Below are 21,309 nucleotides of genomic sequence, written 5' to 3'. Positions count from 1 at the left end.
CCTCGCTGAACGACCTCCTGCAGTCGATCTCCTGCCGGCGCCATTTTCCGTACGAAAACGATTCGCGGCGGGAAATCGCTCCCTGACCCCCGCTGGACCTCCAGGAACTTTTGGCCAGCTTGTGGGGGGCCTCCTGACCCCCACGAGACTTGCCAAAAGTCCAGCGGGGGTCCGGAAGGACCTCCTGCCGTCCAATCTTTTTCGTCTATGGCCGCCGCCATTTTTCGGCGCCATTTTGGAAAATGGCGCCGGCTGAAGACGACAAGATTCAGAGCAGGAGCCCGTTCCGGACCGCTGCCGTTCCGGACCGCCGCTGGACCCGCAGGTTATTTAAGTTATTTGGGGGGGGGTTCGGGAGGGTGGGGGATTTAATTTAAAGGGTCGGGGGTGGGTTTTAGGGGGTTTTAATGTGCCGGTTTTTCGATTTTTCGATTTTTCGATTTTTCACGATTTTTAACGATTTTTCACGATATTTTACCCCCCCAAACGGCAACAATACGATTCCCTCCCCCTCCCAGCCGAAATCGATCGTTAAGACGATCGAGGACACGATTCACATCCCTAGTATTTAGTGTTCATCAAAACGTTTTAATGCTTGTCTTGTCACACTTTTATCATCTGCATAGAAAACTACTTCTAATTAATCCATTAAGGGTTTTTTTTGCCCCATCGTCACAGCTGTTTTGAGGAGCATCTGGTACAGGGAGCAGAGGCACAATTCAAGAGAAATCCTGAGACATGAAGCATAGTTTTACCCTGTGCCAACTATGAGTCAAAAGAATGCTTGAGACAGACTGACAACCTCTCCAGTATGGAATTTGTATGTGACCTCGGGCAAGGTTTCTCTTTCCTGCTTCAGTTTTCACAAGTGTAGCTTGATAGCAATAACAATAATTGTTCCCTCTTCCCACGGGAGACTTTTGTGCAGTCCAGGTGCCAGAAATGTGCTACCAGGTTATCCTCCCCAAAGGCAGCTGTGTGTATATCTCTGAAATATATACTTGGAAAGTACAGAGGGATCCCACTGGAAGAAAGGTGTTATGTAAATCCAGACTGTTATGATTACTTAAGGTACTGTATCGTATGGGAGGAGTTGCCAATCTCGTTTCTTGCTGGAAGTCAAACGCATAGCTATTTTGTACACAACCTCCGGCAAGAAACGTTCAGGAGATTGTTTCATTTTATTTATTTATGTATGTTTGGATTCAGCTCACACCTTTTCAATGGAAGCTTAAGGCACATTATATTCAGGTACAGTAGGTATTCCCCTGTCCACAGAGGACTTAAAGTACAAGTTTGTATCTGAAGCAGTACCATATAATCCTTCTTGAAACTATGAAACTGGTAGTTTGCTAACAAATCAAATGTTTCTTTATGTCAAATGTGTAAAATACAGTGCATTCTGTCCTGCAAATAAGGCACTCATAATTTATCCTCTTCAATAAAATGAATCCAGGCGCAGAAGCAGTTATAAACATGTACATGATTCCTAGCACGCATAATCTCCCAATGCCATTAATCCCAGTTTTCATAGCCTGGCTCAGCATACTCTTCCTGGTGAATTTTTATTAGGTGACACAGCTAATAGGCAAAATGGAGAATTCCATCTCTGATCAAGGCTGTAGAGTGAAAATGGTCCAAGGAGTGCAGAATCAGGAATTGCAACGTCTTGGTTTTAAGTGAGTGCTATTTTTTTTTTGTCCTTCTGGTGGGCAGAGAGGGGAATTGTTTGTATGTTTCTTTAAATTATATCATGCCCTGAGTGAAGCGGAAGAATTTTAATTACCTTAATGCATTGTGATGAATTGCTTAGCTGGATTTTTAGCTTGGCAAAGCACAAGAAAATGAGTGTATCAATCCATATCCATTTAAAATAAGATGAAACCCTGGCAAGATAATGAAGAACTGGATTTTGGATATGGAAAACTAAAATCATGTAATTGCATTCCCCAAAATTATTGGTGGTAGCTGCACTAACACTTGTATACCCTGTTCAATCAGATAAAAGCTATCATGCTACATGAACTTTGAAAAAAAGGTACCCTAAAACACTTCATCTCATCAGAGATGTTGATGTGCTGTAAGGACACTAGCGTCCAGTTAATCGAGGATTGAAATTCCTACACCATTCATTGCAGACATTATTAATGTATGGTTTATGACAAATTATAAAAGCTAATATTCTATAGCTTTCAATGTTCTAGTAGCTAAGGCATCAATTCTGCAAAATCCCTGAACTGTGCAAAACTGTGCTTAACATCTACAGGTACTCAGCCTGCCCCATTTTTCTCATGCAGGCAAAAAAGACAACTGGGCCCACTCAGAGAATATTTGTCTTGTGGCACTTTGCTCCTGTACATAATATTTTGTGCTCCTCCCGATTACACACATTCAAGGTCTAAGGGCTAATGGATTGGGCCCCAGAATGACCATGCTTGAATGAGCAGAAAAATCACTTGATAGGAACCCTGTTACTGTATGTACATTGTGGAATACATGGATGGTGCCACCTTCGGTCAGTCACTAGATGGCCCTAGGTCCCTGCTTAGAACCCCATTATCTATGAGCCTTCCATCCCCCTCTGCCCCTCTCAAACTGGAGGGCTGGGATTGGATGCCTCGCCTTATTTAATCCTGCCATTTTAGTGTACTGTGTAGTCAGTTTTAGAAAGCCTCTTAACAGTGAGGATACCTTATTTCTACTCTCTGGTGAGGCCTCCCAGCCTCACCTTGCACCTTAAGTTTAAAGAGATCCCTCATCCTGCACTCCCTGCCAAAGGGTCTGTCTTCTATTAATTACAGAGAGAGATATTTTTGAGCCGGATTCCCTTTTGGGCTCTCAATCCGGAGGACCGAAGAACCATGAGCACCATTCTAATCCCTAGGTGGGTGAGACTGGTGACCGCACCCTCTGAGAGAGGTTTTGATGAAGATTTATCCAGCTTTACCTTTAAAAAATGTTTTTGGACAATTGCTTTGTGAGGAGTTTTTTTTTTCTGACTCACTGGGATGCGGAGCTGAGGTAGCCTGACTCCACTGGGATGCAGAGCTGAGGTAGCCTGATCCCCTCTTTTTGACTTTTCCTGCAAGAGGAGTCCTCAACAACAGAATGAAGGAGAATGTGAAAGAGCAGGAGACCCCAATCGGATCTCCACTTACAGGACCAGGACAGGCTGGGTGTCCAGGAAGGAAACAGATTCAGATAGGACTGTTTTCCTGTGCTTCATTAGGATTCCTGGTTAGCCTCTGGGTGAGCTTTGCGCATTTAAAATCACCATGGGAAGCTCTACTCAGATGCTTGAAACAAAGGGCACCTACCTATCAGAGAAATACACACCTATACCAACAGTCAGATGTAACTTCAATCTTAGGGACAAATGGACTTTAATTTAATTGTGGCACTATCAGTAAACTTTAATTTAACATCCAATGCCTTGTCCTGCCTGGTTTGTCCCAGCATCCCATCCCTTGGGATGCAGCTACTAATGCCACATACTGGGAAAATCATACCTTTGTCTGGGCCATAAGTGAGAGCTTCCCCCCGCAGAAAGAATGCACCCTGGGATAGAGAGCTAAGCATGGGAGAAGCGCTAGCCGGGTGCATGCCCCGAAGAGAACAAATACATTTGTGCTCTTGGGACCTAAACTTCCCCAGTAAGGGTTGCATATGAAAGGTTTTTGGAGGTTTTCTTCTGAAGAAGACAGGAAACATTTAAATTGCTAAAAGGTTTCTCAGCATGCAGTGATGACAGGCAGGTTTTCTTCAGCTTCTAAAGTTTCACTCAGTTTTTATTTTCTCATTTTTTTCTCAGATTTCTAATTTTTCTTGAAAGTATTTTCATTTATTTTGGGGGGGAGGGATTGTAAGGTTTTTGGTCTGTATTTTCAGCTGTTTATCAGAGCAATAAAATCTCTCAGGCTGTGGATTTCGGCACTAATAAACCACATTCCGGTTCAGAGTTCCAAACAGGACTTTAGTCTAGTAGATAAGTAACAGAAATAGAAGCAAGTCCTGGCTTACACGCTGCAGGATTTAATCAGCAAGAGAGGTAAACATAGACCTGAAGATGACAGATTGATAATTTGCAGTACAGGGTAGTGGATTACAGACGAGATGGTTCACAGCATAGAAAAAAAAACAGTAAGACCGACCTCATTACTGGATGTCAAGTGCTGATGTCACAAGGCCTGTTTACAGAAAGTAATAAGATGGCACGGCTCATCCTCTGGAAACTGTGCAAACATTATAACATCACCGTACCAGGAAAGCACTGGGATCCCAACCCTGAGAGAACAGTGGAGAATGATGAAGTGGTTATCACCTGGGAAACTACCACTGCAACACATAAAAAGCTTGATGCAAAAAAGAAAACAAAACCCAGACATTGTGGTAAAGAATCAGCACCAAGCGACTATGCTGTGGATTGTGTGGAGAAGAGAAGATCCTTAAGTATCAAATGATGCAATCAGAAACCAAGAAAATGTGGCAGCAAGATACAGAAATAGTCTCAGTTGTATTGGGTGCCATTCTCCTAATTACAAAGAACTTACAGGTGCATCTAGACATATCTCTTGTGTATATAACACCTTATGTAATCCAGAAGGAAGCTCTCACTGGCACAATGCATGTATAACAATGGGTACTAGCAGTGAATTTGGAAGTTTGAGATCATTTCCATCATACCCTGGGCTTATGAGTGATGCTCATTCTTTTCAAGCTATGCATGAAATTAACCCATCTGGAGGCATTAACCCAGGACAGATTCTTTTCTCTCAGGGACAGCCAGTAGCAGTTTCAGGTTCTAAATAACAGGCAGGCTTCAGTTACACACTCACTCCAGTCCAGTTCACAGACAAATTAACCAATACTTCAGCTTACAGGTACAAATACAGCATTCACTTGACTTAGAAACATAGAAACATAGAAATGACGGCAGAAGACCACCAAACGGCCCATCTAGACTGCCCAGCAAGCTACACACTTTATCCATTTTTCCCCTTTTTTTCTCTCCCACCTGTTACTATTGGCTTCCAGTACCCTCCAGCCCTAATTCCCCTCCACCCCACCACCAATTTAGAGAGCAGCGCCGTATCTGCATCCAAGTGAACATCCAACTCAATTAGGGGTAGCAACCGCTGTAACAAGCAGGCCACACCCTTACCCCATACTCTTACCCACCCCTGTTTTTATTTTATTTTATTTTTTTGGAGATAGCAGCCCTCCATCCTTCCGCTCCGTGAAGGTGGAACACCAACTACTGGCCACTGGCATCCTGCTCCGTGAATGCCTCTGTGGCTACTGCCGCTCCGTGCAGTGTTTGAATGCCTCCTCTTTATTCACGCCCTCTAGACTTGATGGATCCACAGTGTTTATCCCACGCCCCTTTGAAGTCGTTCACAGTTTTAGACTTCATCACTTCCTCCGGAAGGGCATTCCAGGCATCCACCACCCTTTCCGTGAAGAAATACTTCCTGACATTGGTTCTTAGTCTTCCTCCCTGGAGCCTCAGCTCGTGACCTCTGGTTCTGCTGATTTTTTTCTGACGGAAAAGGTTTGTCGTTGTCTTTGGATCATTAAAGTTTTTCAAGTATCTGAAAGCCTGAATCATATCACCCCTGCTCCTCCTTTCCTCCAGGGTGTACATATTTAGATTCTTCAATCTCTCCTCGTATGTCATCCGATGAAGACCCTCCACCTTCCTGGTCGCCCTTCTCTGTACCGCTTCCATCTTGTCCTTGTCTCTTTGTAGATACGGTCTCCAGAACTGAACACAGTACTCCAGGTGAGGCCTCACCAAGGACCTGTACAAGGGGATAATCACTTCCCTTTTCTTACTCGATATTCTTCTCTCTATGCAGCCCAGCATTCTTCTGGCTTTTGCTATCGCCTTGTCGCATTGTTTCGCAGACTTCATATCATTAGACACTATCACCCCAAGGTCTCTCTCCTGCTCCGTGCACATCAGCCCTTCTCCCCCCATCGAATATAGTTCATTCGGATTTCCACTCCCTATATGCATGACTCTGCACTTCTTGGCATTGAATCTCAGCTGCCATATCTTTGACCACTCTTCCAGCTTCCTTAAATCCCGTCTCATTCTCTCCACTCCTTCCGGCATGTCCACTCTGTTGCAGATCTTAGTGTCATCCGCAAAAAGACAAACCTTACCTTCTATCCCGTCCGCAATGTCGCTCACAAATATATTGAACAGGACCAGTCCCAACACCGATCCTTGTGGTACACCACTTAAAACCGCCCTCTCTTCAGAGAGAGCTCCATTTACCATCACACATTGTCTTCTGTCCGTCAACCAGTTTGCAATCCAGGCCACCACCTCGGCACTCACTCCTAAGCTTCTCATTTTATTCACCAGTCTCCTGTGCGGGACCGTATCAAAAGCTTTGCTGAAATCCAAGTAGATGACATCGAGTGCTCTTCCTCGATCCAATTCCTTGGTTACCCAGTCAAAAAAGTCAATCAGATTTGTCTGACAGGATTTTCTCCTGGAGAATCCATGCTGCCTCTGGTCCAGCAATTCTCCCGACTGTAGATAGTTCACTATTCTCTCTTTCAACAGTGACTCCATTACTTTTCCCACCACCGAAGTGAGGCTAACCGGTCTGTAGTTACCAGCCTCCTCTCTGCTCCCACTCTTGTGAAGCGGAACCACCACAGCTCTTCTCCAATCACTCGGCACCACTCCCGTTTCTAGGGATCTATTGAACAGGTCACACAGCGGACCCGCCAGCACATCTCTGAGCTCTCTCAGTATCCTGGGATGAACCTCATCAGGTCCCATGGCTTTGTCTACTTTCAGTTTCCCCAGCTCTTCCCATACATTTTCTACTGTAAATGGAGTTACATCTACTCCCCTCCCCTCCAGTATCTTGTTAACTAGGGACGGTCCTTCTCCAGGGTCCTCCTTCGTGAACACAGAACAGAAGTATTCGTTTAATATTTCTGCCATTTCTTCATCTCTCTCCACACATTGATCCTTTCCACCTTTCAATTTCACTATACTACTTTGAACTTTTCTCTTTTCACTGATGTATCTGAAAAATGTTTTGTCGCCTTTCTTTACTTCCTTGGCAATCCTCTCTTCTGCTTGACTTTTTGCTCTCTTGATTAATTTCTTTGTCTCCCTTAGTTCTACCAGATATTCTTCTTTGTGCTCCTCTCTTTGGGATCTTTTGTATTTCTTGAACGCTGTTCTTTTAGCCTTTATTTTGTCAGCCACCTCCTTTGAGAACCAGATAGGTTTCATTTTTCTTTTGCTTTTCTTTACTTTTCTAACATATAGATTAGTTGACTTGGCAATTGCTCCTTTTAGATTGGTCCACTGTTGATCCACATCTCTCACATTCTCCCAGCCTTTTAGTTCTTCCTCCAGGTACTTCCCCATTTCATCAAAGTTTGTGTTTTTGAACTGCAGAACTCGGGTTTTTGTGCTTCTTTTCCGTATCTTTTTTGTGATATTAAACCATACTGTTTGGTGATCACTGGTGCTGAGGTGGGCGCCCACCTGGACATCAGAGATGTTATCTCCATTAGTGAGCACTAAGTCAAGTATTGCTCCTTCTCTCGTGAGTTCCATAACCATTTGTTTGAACAAAGCTACTTGCACGGCATCCACTATTTCTCTACTATTATTAGATTCTGCAGATGGGATTCTCCAGTCTACATCTGGCATATTAAAGTCTCTAACGATCACCACTTCTCCCTTCTTTCCTATCCTGTGGATGTCTTCAACCAGATCTCTGTCCAGCTCTTCCTTTTGGTTTGGAGGCCTGTAAACCACTCCAATAAAAATGGATGTCCCATCTTTTTTTAGGATGGCCCATAGTGCTTCTTCATTGCCCCATCTTCCTTGCAGCTCCGATGCTTGGATATTGTTTCTGACTTAAAGAGCCACTCCTCCCCCTTTCCTGTCCTCTCTGTCTTTCCTTAACAAGTTATAGCCCGGTATTGCCGTATCCCAGTCATGAGATTCTGTAAACCACGTTTCCGTGACAGAAACAATGTCCAAGTCCGCCTCCACCATTAAGGCTTGCAGATCTGGGATTTTATTGCCCAAACTAAGAGCATTTGTGCTCATAGCTTTCCAGCTTTCTTCATTCAGGTTACTGCTGTTTCTGGACTCCTTTTGTGACCTCTTTAGTTGAGTTTTGTTATCCACTTTTCCCTTTGCCTTTGTGTAAGGGAAAGGATTAGTGCCTCTGATGGCAGAGTCATCCATCACAGTGAGCTTATTCCTTTGGTTTCTGATCTGGAATTTCTGTGTGTATTGGGTTTTTTCTCTCTTCTCAGATAACATTTCAATCTTTTCCTCAAGAACTTCTTCAGTATTTAATACAGAGAAGGCATTTTGTACTTGTTGTACTTGATACAGTGTGTGTCTCCGGATCACAGGTCTAATTCTACCCGAGCCCACTGTAATACTGTTTTTTAAGCTTCTCAATGCCTTGTGTGAGTGGGGGGGTAGAGTTGTGGGCTGCACAGCTGTCAATAATGGGTGTCTGTGACTTAGCCCCCTCGTCCTCTAATGGCTAGGAACAATTCATTGTTCCCTTTAGTGTGCCCTGAGGCCCAATCTGGTTGCTCATGGCAAGGTTTGCAGGGCTAAGCTTGGGAATTGAAGCAAGTTGAGGTTGAAGGAACTAAATATGTATACCTTAGAGGAGAGGAGGTGCAGGGGAGATATGATACAGACCTTTAGATACCTGAAAGGTTTTGATGATGCATATTCAACAAATCTCCATTGGAAAAAAAAAATCAGTAGAACTAGGGAGTCAGGAAATGAAACTCCAGGGAGGATGACTCAGAACCAACGTCAGAAAATATTTCTTCACGGAGAGGGTGATGGATGCCTGGAATGAAAGATTTCAAAGGGGCATGGGATAAACACTGTGGATTCCTAAAGGCTATGGGATGGAAATGAGGGGGGGGGGGGGGGGGGGGGGGGGAAATCGCTTCTCAGGTCTTTTGGCTAAGATCAAGTGTAGTATCTGTTCTTATCAGTTTAAGAGAGAACGGGGAATTGGACTCAGACAGTAACCAACATGGGTCCTGACTTTAACAGTTTGGGAAACTAAATAAGGGGGCAACTTGTATGCCACGGTAGATGCCACCCCCGATGCTACCATTATAGGGGAGACTTGTATGGCACAGCTGATGCTACCGTAAGCTTGCTGGGCAGACTGGTTGGATCGTTTGGTCCTTTTCTGACGTCACTTCTGTTTCTATGTTTAGCAAGGCCAAACAGAGCTCCTTTGCCTTAACAAAATTGTTCTGGGATCCCAGATATTAAATACTCAAACCAGCCCTCTTCTCAAAATTATGCAGCTTCTACCAATTACCAGACACAGACTTTACCAGACATTGATTTTTTTGGGTTTTGCTCATGATGACTAAACTGTTTCTGTTCACAGCAAAACTGAGATCCCCTGCAGCAGAGGTTGTCTCTCAACCTATCAGATCCTATGAATTGCCCTTTTTTTGTAGGGTCCCAATTTGCACATACATAACATTTTCAAAATTGTCTATTTATACTGTCAGTTTGAACAAAACTAGTTTGTGTTATATATTCCAGATATTTGCCATTCTCATTTTCTCCAGCCATGGGTTCTTCTGTCTTCTGTGTAATAGAATGTCATAGGCATGAGCAGCATGACTGGATTATCCCCCGTCCCAATACACGACCCTTGTTACTGACCCAGAGGCAGAGGTCAGTGGAAGCAATAGGTCACATCTTTCTTTATTAGGTCTCAAATATAATACAGTTTAATTTGAAAGGTCAGAATACTACCAGACATTAGACATCATAAACAACACAAGTCATAGTCACAAGTCAATAAAACAGCTTATTCACAAATAACTGGCAAAGCTCTCTCCCTGTCCCAATGTGGCCTGAATGATTATAGTCACTGTTCTCCTGGTCATTATTGAAAATCGTTTCATGTTCATGGCCTGTAGTCTAAGCCTGGCCCAGATGACCCACCCAAACAGTCCAACAAATTCCCAGTTGGGGCCCGTTGTACAAATCTGGCAACAACATGGCCCTGTGGTGCCGCTAAGTTGTTCTTGCACTTACAAGCCTTCTCTGTCCATGAACAACATTGGCAGTGCTGCTTAAGGAGAGGGTATTTGAGTGACTGACCCGGTTGTTCACTTTTTATTTGTCCTTGGGCTGATCCTGGGGAAGTTACAGACCACTCTGTTGGATGCATGGAATGTCCTCCCAGAAGACAGCACAGTCATGGAATTCAAAAGGGAGTGGGATAAACCCAGAGGATCCCTAATAGCTCGAGGATGGAAATGAAGAAAAGGGGTAAACCTGTGTTAATTTTCAGTACAAGATTTCTGCTTAGGGCTAACCTGCATGGAGCGGCACTTATTAACCTCAACAGAAGATAAGGAGGCAAACTGCATGGAGTCCCCTAAATAACATGCTGGGCAGACTGGATGAACCCTTTGGTCTTTATCTGCCGTACTTTACTATATTACTGTTTTACTATATTTCTGCCATCAGCAAGGACAGCAGCAACTTGATTGCTTTTGCTCAGAGCCCATGAGCTGCAACCCCTGCAGCTCCTATGTCAGCCCCCACTGTCCCAAAGGTTGTTCCGCTTCAGGGAATTCAACCCTGACCTTTGCATTACAGATGGGGATGCTTATCCACCATGAACTAATGGCATTACAGAGTCGTGATTTCTTTCACGCACACCTTCCACACCCATCTAATGCTTTAGTTCTCTTGCCTGATGAAACCAGCATAAAACAAGGCTTAAACACATTTAGCACAGCATAAATCACCTTCTTAATGGATGAAGTTTCATTTTTAAAATCTGCCTGCCTATGATCAAGGAAACAGTGACTCCTCCTGTCTCAGACACTTAGAGTTACTAGCAACTCTGCAACTGTGTGCTTTCAATCTTGTCTGCTTTTCAGGTGGAATTGTGTTGCCTTTTTAACTACCTGAACCTAACACTGAAACTTCTGGGCTCCATGGCAGGAAGAAACACTTTGTCTTCATAAGGGGTTCTCCGTCTTGATTTCTTGGAGTTATACCCAGTTAGATTATGTGGTCTATGTCTGAAGAGCGAGCCTTCTATGATGATAACTTTTAAACTGGCACGTGGGTGCACCCGTGCATGTATTCATCAACCTGTGTCATTTCATAACATAGGCACCTATATGTGCGCTTGTTATAAAATAGCCTGACTGTGTGCATAGGTGCACTCAATTTTAAGTGGACGTGCACCTGTGCACACAAATTCACTTCTACCGCGCAAGTGGGGGAATTTAAAAGACATGAGCGCTGACGCCATTGCCAGTTTTCCCAGTTCACCCAGTTAAGGGATAGCACTCCTAACCCTTCCTAGTTTGATAGCCTCCCTTACCCCCTGACCTGTAAAAACCCCACTGATCTGCCTATTTTTTTTTTGGTTCTGTTTTATAACTTACACGTCATCCATAGCAGAAGTAAAGTTAAGCATCCGAGGGTTCCAACGCAAACCAGTGCGCGTAATTATTTACGCATAAATTTCATGTTAAAATCCCAGAATGCCCATTCCCTGCCCAGACTACACCCTGCCCTTTTTTGGAAAATTTACATTTGTGCATGCAACAGCGTGTACGCCCATGTACAGGCAGGTTTTAAAATCCACTTGGCGCGGTGTCGGCAAGACATATTTGCGCATCCCCTAATTTCAGCGCACGTTGGGCTTTTAAAATTCACCTTTATGATTTTACCTGCATGTTTCTTGGAAATTCTTACCTTTCTTTCAAGTTTTGGAAGAAATGTTAATTTATCTGACTTTATAAGTCTGTAATTTGTAGGGGCGCTCTTGAGCCGCGACAAAGATGGCTGCTTGACTCCACAGCTCCGCCGGATAGTATCTCTGATCCTAAGGGAACCCACCTTTTTATTGCTTTGGATCGCGCTTTCTGTCGAGTGCCAAATACTAGAAGATGTCCACTGCCAAATCGGGCAAAATCGAAGCGGCATTTGCGGCTTCTGCTGGCTCAAAACGGGCAAAACAAGACCCGATCTCACCGGAGAAATCTATGGCCTCCAAAAACATGGCGTCCGCTGATATGGTCTTACAAGAGATAAAACAACTTAAGGACTTAATCCAGCACAATATTGAGGCAACCACGGCGATTCGGGGCGATTTACAAAATATGGCTCAACAAATCGCTAACTTTCACACTAGACTGGATGATGTAGAGTCGCAGACATCTTCGCTATTAATATCGACTGCGTCACTCCCCCGATTGACAACAGACATGGAACAACTTCAGCAAGCTGTGGAAGATTTAGCTAATAGGAATCGTCGAAACAACTTACGAGTTCTGGGGATACCAGAAGGGGCTGAAGGTACGGATCCGATTGCATTTTTGAGTGATTTGATCCCAGCATGCTTACATATCAAATTTACACATGCTTTTGAAATTGAGCGTGCCCACAGGATCCCTGCTAGGCCACTTAGAAATGCTCAGTTCCCCAGACCGATTATTTTCAAAATCCTCCGCTATCCTCAGGTAATGGAAATTTTGGCAGCAGCTAAATTGAAAGCGCCGATTCAATATCAAGGCAAGGATATACTTTTTGTTCCGGACTTCGCTAAGGCGACGGCACAAAAGAGGAAAGCCTTTTTAGCTTACAGACCTCGGTTAAGGGGAATTGGAGCTCAATACGGGCTTTTATATCCGGCACAAATGAAAATCACTCACCAAAACCAGACGCAACTCTTCTTACAACCTGCAAAATTGGAAGATTTTCTCCTCTCTGTGGAAACCGCTACTAATATGGTAACCTGATTTTCGGCAACAGATGTCCTTATTCAGGACTCTTTCATATAATTGTGTTGATGACCTCTAGTTTGGTCTTTATTTGACCCTCTCCTTCTACTGGAACGGCGGAATAACCATAGTTGTTTCATGGCTTCTGCCGCAGGCGCTCCCGGTGGCCTCACGAGTCATCTCGCGATCGATTTTTATTTAATTAATTTTTATTTTTATTACTATAATTGTTATTCATACACTGGAGGTTATATTATTATGCTTATTTTTCTTTTATCAATATTTTTAAAGCTATAACATGCCTCCTTCCATGCTAACAATGGATAAGATGGTTCCCTGACTGTATGATCACATTTTCCGGCATTGCTGCGGTGGGCAATGGCTCATCTACTCCCTTAAGAGCCTTCTTTTCTGTTTGCCTGTGCTAAGATGGCTATTAGCCATTTCGGCAAACAAATGGCTCAGATACCAGATGGTCCTTTTGTTTGGCTTCTTTTATGTTTTTTCCTTATTTTTTTCTTGGATCCTGAAGGCATGCTTACCCTTCTTTCCCTCCGTATGCAACATATAGGACTATATCTCTTTTTTTCTCTCCTCTTGAGCTCACCATACCTTCCGGAGGACATGACACGATGGCGGCTAAGATTAATGATATTATCATTACCTCCTTAAATGTAGGAGGCTTCTCACACCCCATTAAGCGTAAAAAAATACTATGCTACTTACAATCGCTGCATACGGACATTGCTCTGTTACAGGAGTCACATCTCACAACGACTGAAGCCCTGAAGCTAAAACAACAATGGGTAGGCTCAGTCATTCATAGCCCTGCAGTTCAAAAGAAAAGAGGAGTCTTGATACTTCTTCATAAACGTCTTGATGCACAAATCCTACATCAGCTATCTGACACTGAAGGACGGTGGGTTGTAACCCAAATTAAAATATCTCAACAAGTCTTCAATATCCTTAACATTTATGCACCCAACTCCGACGAACCTGGCTTTTTCTCCACAGCCTTTGCTCAACTTCTTGCTTTACCTTCAGCGGTCCACATTATAGGTGGGGACTTCAATCAACCATTGGACCCAATTATGGATAAGAAAACTACTGCTCGTCTACATTTTACTAGGTCTAATAAGCTTCTACAACACCTTATCACCACCTATGGTCTATCAGATCCTTGGCGTCTTCTTCACCTGACAGAAAAGGACTATACGTTTTATTCATCTCCCCACGCTTCGTACTCCAGAATCGATTTTTTTCTGGTTTCTGGATCTCTCATTTCATCTGTCATGCAAGCCGGCATCTGCCCTATATTGATCTCGGATCATGCAGCGGTCACAATTCGGATGGCTCTAACTAATCCGATTGCCGTCGACCATCAATGGCGTTTCAACTCTTCTCTATTACAGGATTCTACTTTTCTGACTACTCTTCAAACTAAAATACAAGAGTTTTTTCAGTTTAACTCTTCTCCTGCTATGGCTGCCACCACGATCTGGGAGGCCTTCAAAGCAACGATTCGGGGTGAAATTATTAGCTACACTGCCCACACTCGCAAGCTACAAAAAGCCAAGCTCACCTCTCTCTCTGATGAAGTTGCCGCTTTAACCAAAGCTCATTTGGCCTCATTTTCCTCACTGACGCTAACATCCCTTATGAAGGCCAAGTGCCAATACAATCTTTTGCTCAGTTCGCAAGTACAGCTTAGTCTTACTCGTTCCAAAGCAACATATTATGCTGAAAACAACAAATGTGGGCATCTTTTGGCTTCCTACCTGAAGAAGAGGACTGAAAAGAAACGCATTACCTCTATACGATCTTCAACTTCTCAGATATTCACTTCGGACACAGACATTTTAAAAGCCTTTCGAGACTTTTACGCTCAACTGTACCAATCTGAAACCTCTGCATCTCCAAAGGATATTCGACATTTCTTAACATCGCTTACTCACCCTTCCTTGACACCGGAGCAAGCTGCAACTTTGGATGCGCCAATTTCACCTAGTGACATTGTTTCAGCCATCAACGCGCTATCTAAAGGGAAAGCACCGGGTCCGGATGGGCTGACCACTGACTTTTACCAAGCTTTCCAAAAAGACATTACTCCATCGTTACATACTTACTTCTCTGCCTTACTTATTTCATCCTCTGTACCCTCGCATTTTACAGATGCCTGTGTTGTAGTGTTACCAAAGCCGGGGCGGGATGTTACTGACGTGGCCAATTATCGACCAATCTCCCTTTTGAATACTGATTATAAGATTTTTGCGAAAATTCTTGCCACAAGATTATCTTTTTTAATGAACACCTTGATACATTCCGATCAATCGGGCTTTATAAGAAACAGATTGATTTCTAATAATGCTCGACTGTTTCTACAAATTCAAGACTATGCCTCCACCCTTTCGGATCCAACAGTGGCTATTTCATTAGACGCAGAAAAAGCCTTCGATCGGGTGGAGTGGCCCTTTTTACTTTCGACTCTTAATTGGTTTGGTTTTGGCCCCATTTTTCAATCCTGGATTTCATTTTTGTATTCCTCTCCCTCAGCTTATTTATACATTAATAATTTGAAATCCCCACTTTTCCCACTCCAGAGAGGTACGAGACAAGGCTGTCCCCTCTCTCCGCTCCTATTTAACCTGGCTTTGGAACCCCTCTTATTGGCCATTAGGCAGACAGACTCCATACAAGGGATAACGATTCGCTCTGAAACCTTTAAATTGTCTGCTTACGCTGATGACGTTCTGTTATTTTTACTCCATCCTGAGACTTCTATACCCTCTCTTTTTGCTCTTATTTCTCGCTATTCAGATGTCTCTGGCTATAAAGTCAACTGGCATAAAACCGAAGTTATGCCGCTTAATTTGCTGGGCTCCACTTTTGATCTCTCCCCTTTTTCTTTAACCAAGGTCAAAAACGGGCTTAAATATTTGGGTATCAAGTTTCAGAATTCTCTAGAATCCACGGTAACTAGTAGTGAAAATATCATATTACAACAGTTGAGAGATGCCTCGCTCAAGTGGTCTCCACTACACTTATCATGGTGGGGCAGATTAGATACTATAAAAATGGTCTTAGCTCCTAAAATCACGTATGTACTCTCCATGATTCCAATTTTTTTTTCCACAGCCTTTTATAAGCAAGTAGATCGGATTCTTACTCGCTTTTTATGGAACAATAAGTCAGCACGGATAGCTCTTGCAAAACTGAAATCTATTCCTACTGATGGAGGTGTAAATTTCCCCGATTTTTACTCATATCACTTAGCCTTCATCCTTCAACAGGGACAGTATTATTTCCCCCCCCCACGCAGACAACTCTGATTCACCCAGATGGATGGATATGGAACATCAGCTCTTATATCCTTATCCTTCGACTTTTTTCCCAGTGGTTCCCTTATTACATAAACATGCTAATAATCCCATCCTTAAATCCACTCATAAAGCTTTCTTAGCCTTCGATAAACTCCGAACCTCAAATCATTGCTCCTGGGTATCCTCCAGATATGCTCCTATTTGGAGGAATCCATTGATTACTATTGGCGGACAGCCTGTGAACTGGCCGTTGTGGCAGTCTAAAGGGATTTGGTTTCTTTCCTCCATTCTCCAGGATATGAACATTATATCTTTTTCAACTCTTCAAGACCGCTTTAGTCTCCCTAATTCTCAATTTTATTCTTGGCTCCAATTACGTACTTCGTTGAAAACTGTCCACCTTCCAATACTGCTGGACGATCCTATTCCTTATCTTTTAAAAATATATCAAAAATATCGATTGATCGGTCATTTGGCCTCACATATCTATAAGCTCATTAAGGCTCACTCTTATCCCAGTTCACTTACAGGTCTGTACTCGGTTTGGGCAGCAGACTTTCCCTACCATCCGAGTCATTCTGCTTGGAATTATGTTTGGCGCGTATCTACCCGCATTTCTCTATCCTCTAGTCTGACCCAAACTTCTTTTTTTCTTTTACACCGAGCAGCCTGGACCCCGTGGAAACTCCATAGAGCAGGCCTCCTTTCTTCTAACAATTGTTGGTCATGTAATGGAGTCTCTGGCTCTCTTTCACATATGCTCTATTACTGCCCATCCGTTCTCTTATTTTGGGAACAAATATGGCAAACCACATCTGCCATTCTCCAAATCTCTCAACCACTCTCTTATTCAATCATTATTTTACGGGGTGCGGATAATTCTTTACACCTTACCCTTGAGTCCCGTAAGCTCCTTGACTTTTTGCTTTTGGTGGCTATTCATAACATAATGGCCAACTGGAAGCATAGTGAACGTTTGTCTGAACACCTTTGGTGGAATTCTGTTTGCATGTTTAGTAAATATGAACAGGCCATGGCAGTCAAATCACATCGTTTGGGCAAGTGGTGCAGGGTGTGGAAGCCTCTTAACGAATACATACAACTCCGATAAGGTGCGGTGAAGCTCTTCTGCCCTTCTTCTTCATACTTTGCTAACATGATAGATTTGATAGCCTGGGTTAATGGCATAACCCCTTTCTTTTTTCCTTTTCTCTTTTCTTTTTCTCTCTCTCCCTCTCTTCTTTTCACCCAACGGGTGATTACTTTCTTTTCTTTCTTCTTAACCCTTTCCCTTTCTCTTCCTTTTTCCCTTTCTCCCCTGTGTTGCATTTCTCTATGTACTTTATATGTATTCCATATGCATGCCTTCCGTCGTACGATAACTGTAAACTACTGTATTTTCTTTTATGTTTGGGAAAATGAGCATTGAAATTGTTTGACCTATCTTTTTTTGTTAACAGGTACTGTTATTATTATGTCCCTATTGGACGAGTGTTGTTTACCTGTAACTTTCTTCTATATGCCAATAAACATATTTCAACAAAAAAAAAAAAAAAAAGTCTGTAATTTGTAAATCGCTCAGGTTTCTGTAAGCGATTAATATATATATATGAAACAGCTGTTTTGCAACCATTGGAGAGGAGATGGGCTGACTTCCCACCCACTCTTTCTTTGCTAATGTAGAGAGTCATATCCTAAGCCATGGTACTTTCCTCTGTGGGGAAAAATACTACAAGTTAAAATGACCCAAAAGCCACATCATGATGGCCCTTTCAAATGGGAGCACCATCTTGTTAAAGGGACATATTGGCCCAATCAATATCTCCCCCATTTTCAACCTCTCCCAGGGGTTTTCTGAGACTCCCACAGCCTCTGGAGGTAGCAATAATGTAAAGAACCAAAAAACCACCAAAGTTTAATGTTGCATGGCGAATAGCCCTCCTTCCCAACTCCGCCTCTTTTCAATAAACTATCCCTTCCCCAGCTCCAAACTCTGCCCCCTGCTCTCTGACCCAACCTAGCCCAGCCCCCTGGACATACATCTATGACCTGGTGGTCTAGTGGGACCTGAAGTGTCCATAGGCTCTGGGCCCGGTGCTGTCTCAAAGCAAAATTGTACCAACTGGTTCAATATAAGTTATTTATTTATTTTATTTATTTATGCCCCTATTTCATTATTCTCCTTTAAATAGTTATTAGTTAATGATTCCAACATCATATTTGATGATCTTCAATCTAATCCATGTTAATGTTTCTCTGATATGGCTGTGCTGCCTTAGCTCAAAGCCTCGTATTTGTGTCTTGTCTGTCTGACTTGATTAGATTGTAAACTCCAAGGAGTAGGGATTGTCTGTTATGGGTCTCTGTACAGCACTGTATGCGCTATACAAATGATGTTATTAATAATCATAATACTTACCTGAGCCCATCTTGACAAATACTAACTTCTTCTGAAGCACGACTGATAGGTCTTATTGTATTCATTATTTCACATCCTTATAAAATCGCCCGATTTACACAGTAGAAGCGGCATTTGTGCACGGCTACTTACAATTTTCCATACATGTGTGCGCAGCCAGACTATTTTATAACATGCATACGAGTCACGTCCCTGGGTGCGGGCCGAACACACAGGCACATTTGCAGCTGCCTGCCGGTTTGAAAGTTACCATCTAAGGTTATTACAAATGTAGCCTTTATCACTAATTCAAACTAAGAGTTCAATTGTAAGTCTATATTATAGCTATGTTTTATCATATTTATGTATTGTATTTGATTTGATTTATATTCCGCTTTTTCAGACACTTGAAAGCAGATTTCATTCAGGTACTGCAGGTATTTCTCTGTTCCCAGAGGGCTCATAATCAAACAGGGCCATGCATCATTTCACGTTAACGCTAGCATCAAGGCCCTAACACGCGATACCTCAAAACACGTGCATTAAACATTGCAGTGCACACTAGTATGCAAATGTCACATTTGGTATGCAAGTGGAAGGAGTTTGGGCGGAATCAATGTTAATGAGTAGCTCTAACGTGGAATGTGGTAAAACCCGCATTGCTGTGCGTTACTCTAACACCCGAAATAACTACATCTTTTTTCCCTGCGTTATGCCCATGTTAGCTATGCGTTACCAGGGAAAAGGTTTTAATTGCGCATGCCATTTGTGAGAGAGTGAGAAATCCAATATGTCACACTCTGCTTATACCACAGTAAGATGGGGCACGGTTTTTCATACGCAGTAGGAGGTATGAACAGCAAAGTTTACATCACTGATGATTTTCTGTTTGAATTGATGAAAGGTACAAGAGGAGTCGATTTGTACAATGCACTTTCTACCTAGCTTCAAACAAGACCTAAGTTTGTACTGAGGCAATGGAGGGTGAAGTGACTTGCCAAGGTAGCAGCAGGCCTTTCCACCATCTATGCACCTTTCCCCTTTCTGTACTTCCTTTGCCTATTGAGGGAGTAACTTATCACACTAACGGCCGAATTTTAAATCAGCCACGTGCAAATATTGTCACTTGCACGCATAATTGACGGGCCCTGAAAAGGGGGTGGATCGAGGGCGTGGTCTGGGTGGGGAGGGGCGGAGGCCGGCTGGGACAGCAGCCATTAGCAGCTGACCCGGGGAAGCGTGCCTCGGCAGAGGACCAGCACATGCAAACTACTACTGCTCCAGGGGAGCAGTAAGTAGTGCAACAAAAAAATAGTAAGTATTTAGGACGGGTTAAAGGGGAGAGGAGGAGAGGGGAAGAGAGAGGGGGTTTAGGGAGGGGGGTAGGGAAGTTCCCTCTCAGTCCGCTCCTTAATTGGAGAAGATTGGGAGGGAACAGGGGAAGGCCAGATTTCGTGTCCATGCGTACTTTTACAAAATTAGGCCGCACTAATGCTTGTGGCCCACGGATTTTATAATATGCCATGCTGGCGTGTGCATGTTATAAAATCAGTGTGTCCATGTGTGTGCACCAGGAAGCACACGCACATCTACACACGCATCTTTTAAAATCTACCCCTAATTTAAAATGTTTAAATAATCATACAAAATCTATGATAAATCATCTTTTATGCTTCATTTTGCCCATCTACCTGAAGTAAAGGATGCTAAATAATTCCTGTCAAAAAAGTATTCAGATTAAAGAAGTGACATTATTGTGACAAATTGATTGAAACAATGACCTCTTCCTGGTGTCTGCTTGACTGGTTTCCCTTTCATTAATGACTAGTCATGAAGGTGTAAATGTCTTATGCCCTTGTTGGCTTCTCATGCAAGCCTTCTCTTCACTATCCTATTATGTGAATCCTCTTTGCTCTGCCTGAAATCCTAGTCCCGACCATTGTAGTAGGGCTGTGGCTCAGATTGTCACAATAAAACTACTGTAAACATTAGGGTATGCAAGTAACCCACACTGATAGTTTGTTCATTAGAGCATCTGTCACAATCCTTTAAAGAAGGTAGCTTGGCTGCATTGGTGATGTCATCAGGGAGGCACAGTCAGCCAAGCTCCCATTGCCAAGTTCTGCCACAGGTGCGTGATAAGGGCTGGAAGGAGGGGGAATGTTGGCTCCATTTATCATCAGTGATCCTGCCTGCCTTCAGCCCGGCCCTGTAATGAGGTGGGTTAGTGGCTTCAGTGACGTCACCAGGGGATGGAATCAACTGAACTCCAGTCTTGTTTTTTGCTGTGAGTAATTGACTATCAGTACAAGCTGGGAAAGGACGGGGGAAGACTGTGGAATGTTGGGATGATGGCTCTATTCACCCCCACTGATCCTGGCTGTCCAGGGAGATGGCATCCTTAGGAAGCCTGAGGAATGTATGTGGCATGAAGATGGATAATTTTGGAGCCCCTTCCCTCAGCAACCATGCTCATTATTCCATAGTTTCTGTTATATTAATATTTATTGATTTTCTAATTAAGGGAAGATATAGTTATGTTTTGATTATGTGACTTTTTTTTTTTTAAGAGTTTTTCTTTTTGTCATCATTGATTTTATTGATGTTTTCAATTTTAAATATATCATTGTATGTTTTTATTGTAATTCGGTTTGCTCATGATTTGGGAAAAGTGAAATAAACTGAAAAATAAATAAATAAATACATTGGAGAAATGGCATATGCAAAGAATTCTTCTAGGTACTATATTTTGATAACTTTAGAATCTCAGTTGAGCCTAGATGAACT

At 42.9% G+C, this 21,309-nt stretch overlaps 1 protein-coding gene and 1 pseudogene across 1 annotated transcript in view; both read left to right on the top strand.

The window, feature by feature from the left end:
* The window catches only part of FAM81B (family with sequence similarity 81 member B), a 222,653-nt gene that overhangs the window by 152,464 nt on the left and 48,880 nt on the right, over positions 1 to 21,309 (top strand). Inside the window, exon 7 of the mRNA XM_029573123.1 lies at positions 1,573 to 1,679. Within this exon, the coding sequence (XP_029428983.1) occupies positions 1,573 to 1,679 (107 nt within the window). The remainder of the gene's footprint in view (positions 1 to 1,572; positions 1,680 to 21,309) is intronic.
* Positions 8,966 to 9,093, top strand: LOC115082749 (annotated as a pseudogene).

The sequence above is a fragment of the Rhinatrema bivittatum genome, chromosome 1 (genome assembly GCF_901001135.1).
Source record: "Rhinatrema bivittatum chromosome 1, aRhiBiv1.1, whole genome shotgun sequence".
In the NCBI taxonomy this organism is placed as follows: Eukaryota; Metazoa; Chordata; class Amphibia; order Gymnophiona; family Rhinatrematidae; genus Rhinatrema; species Rhinatrema bivittatum.
Note: the sequence above shows the minus strand (reverse complement) of the source record. Positions and strands in the feature narration are given on the sequence as shown.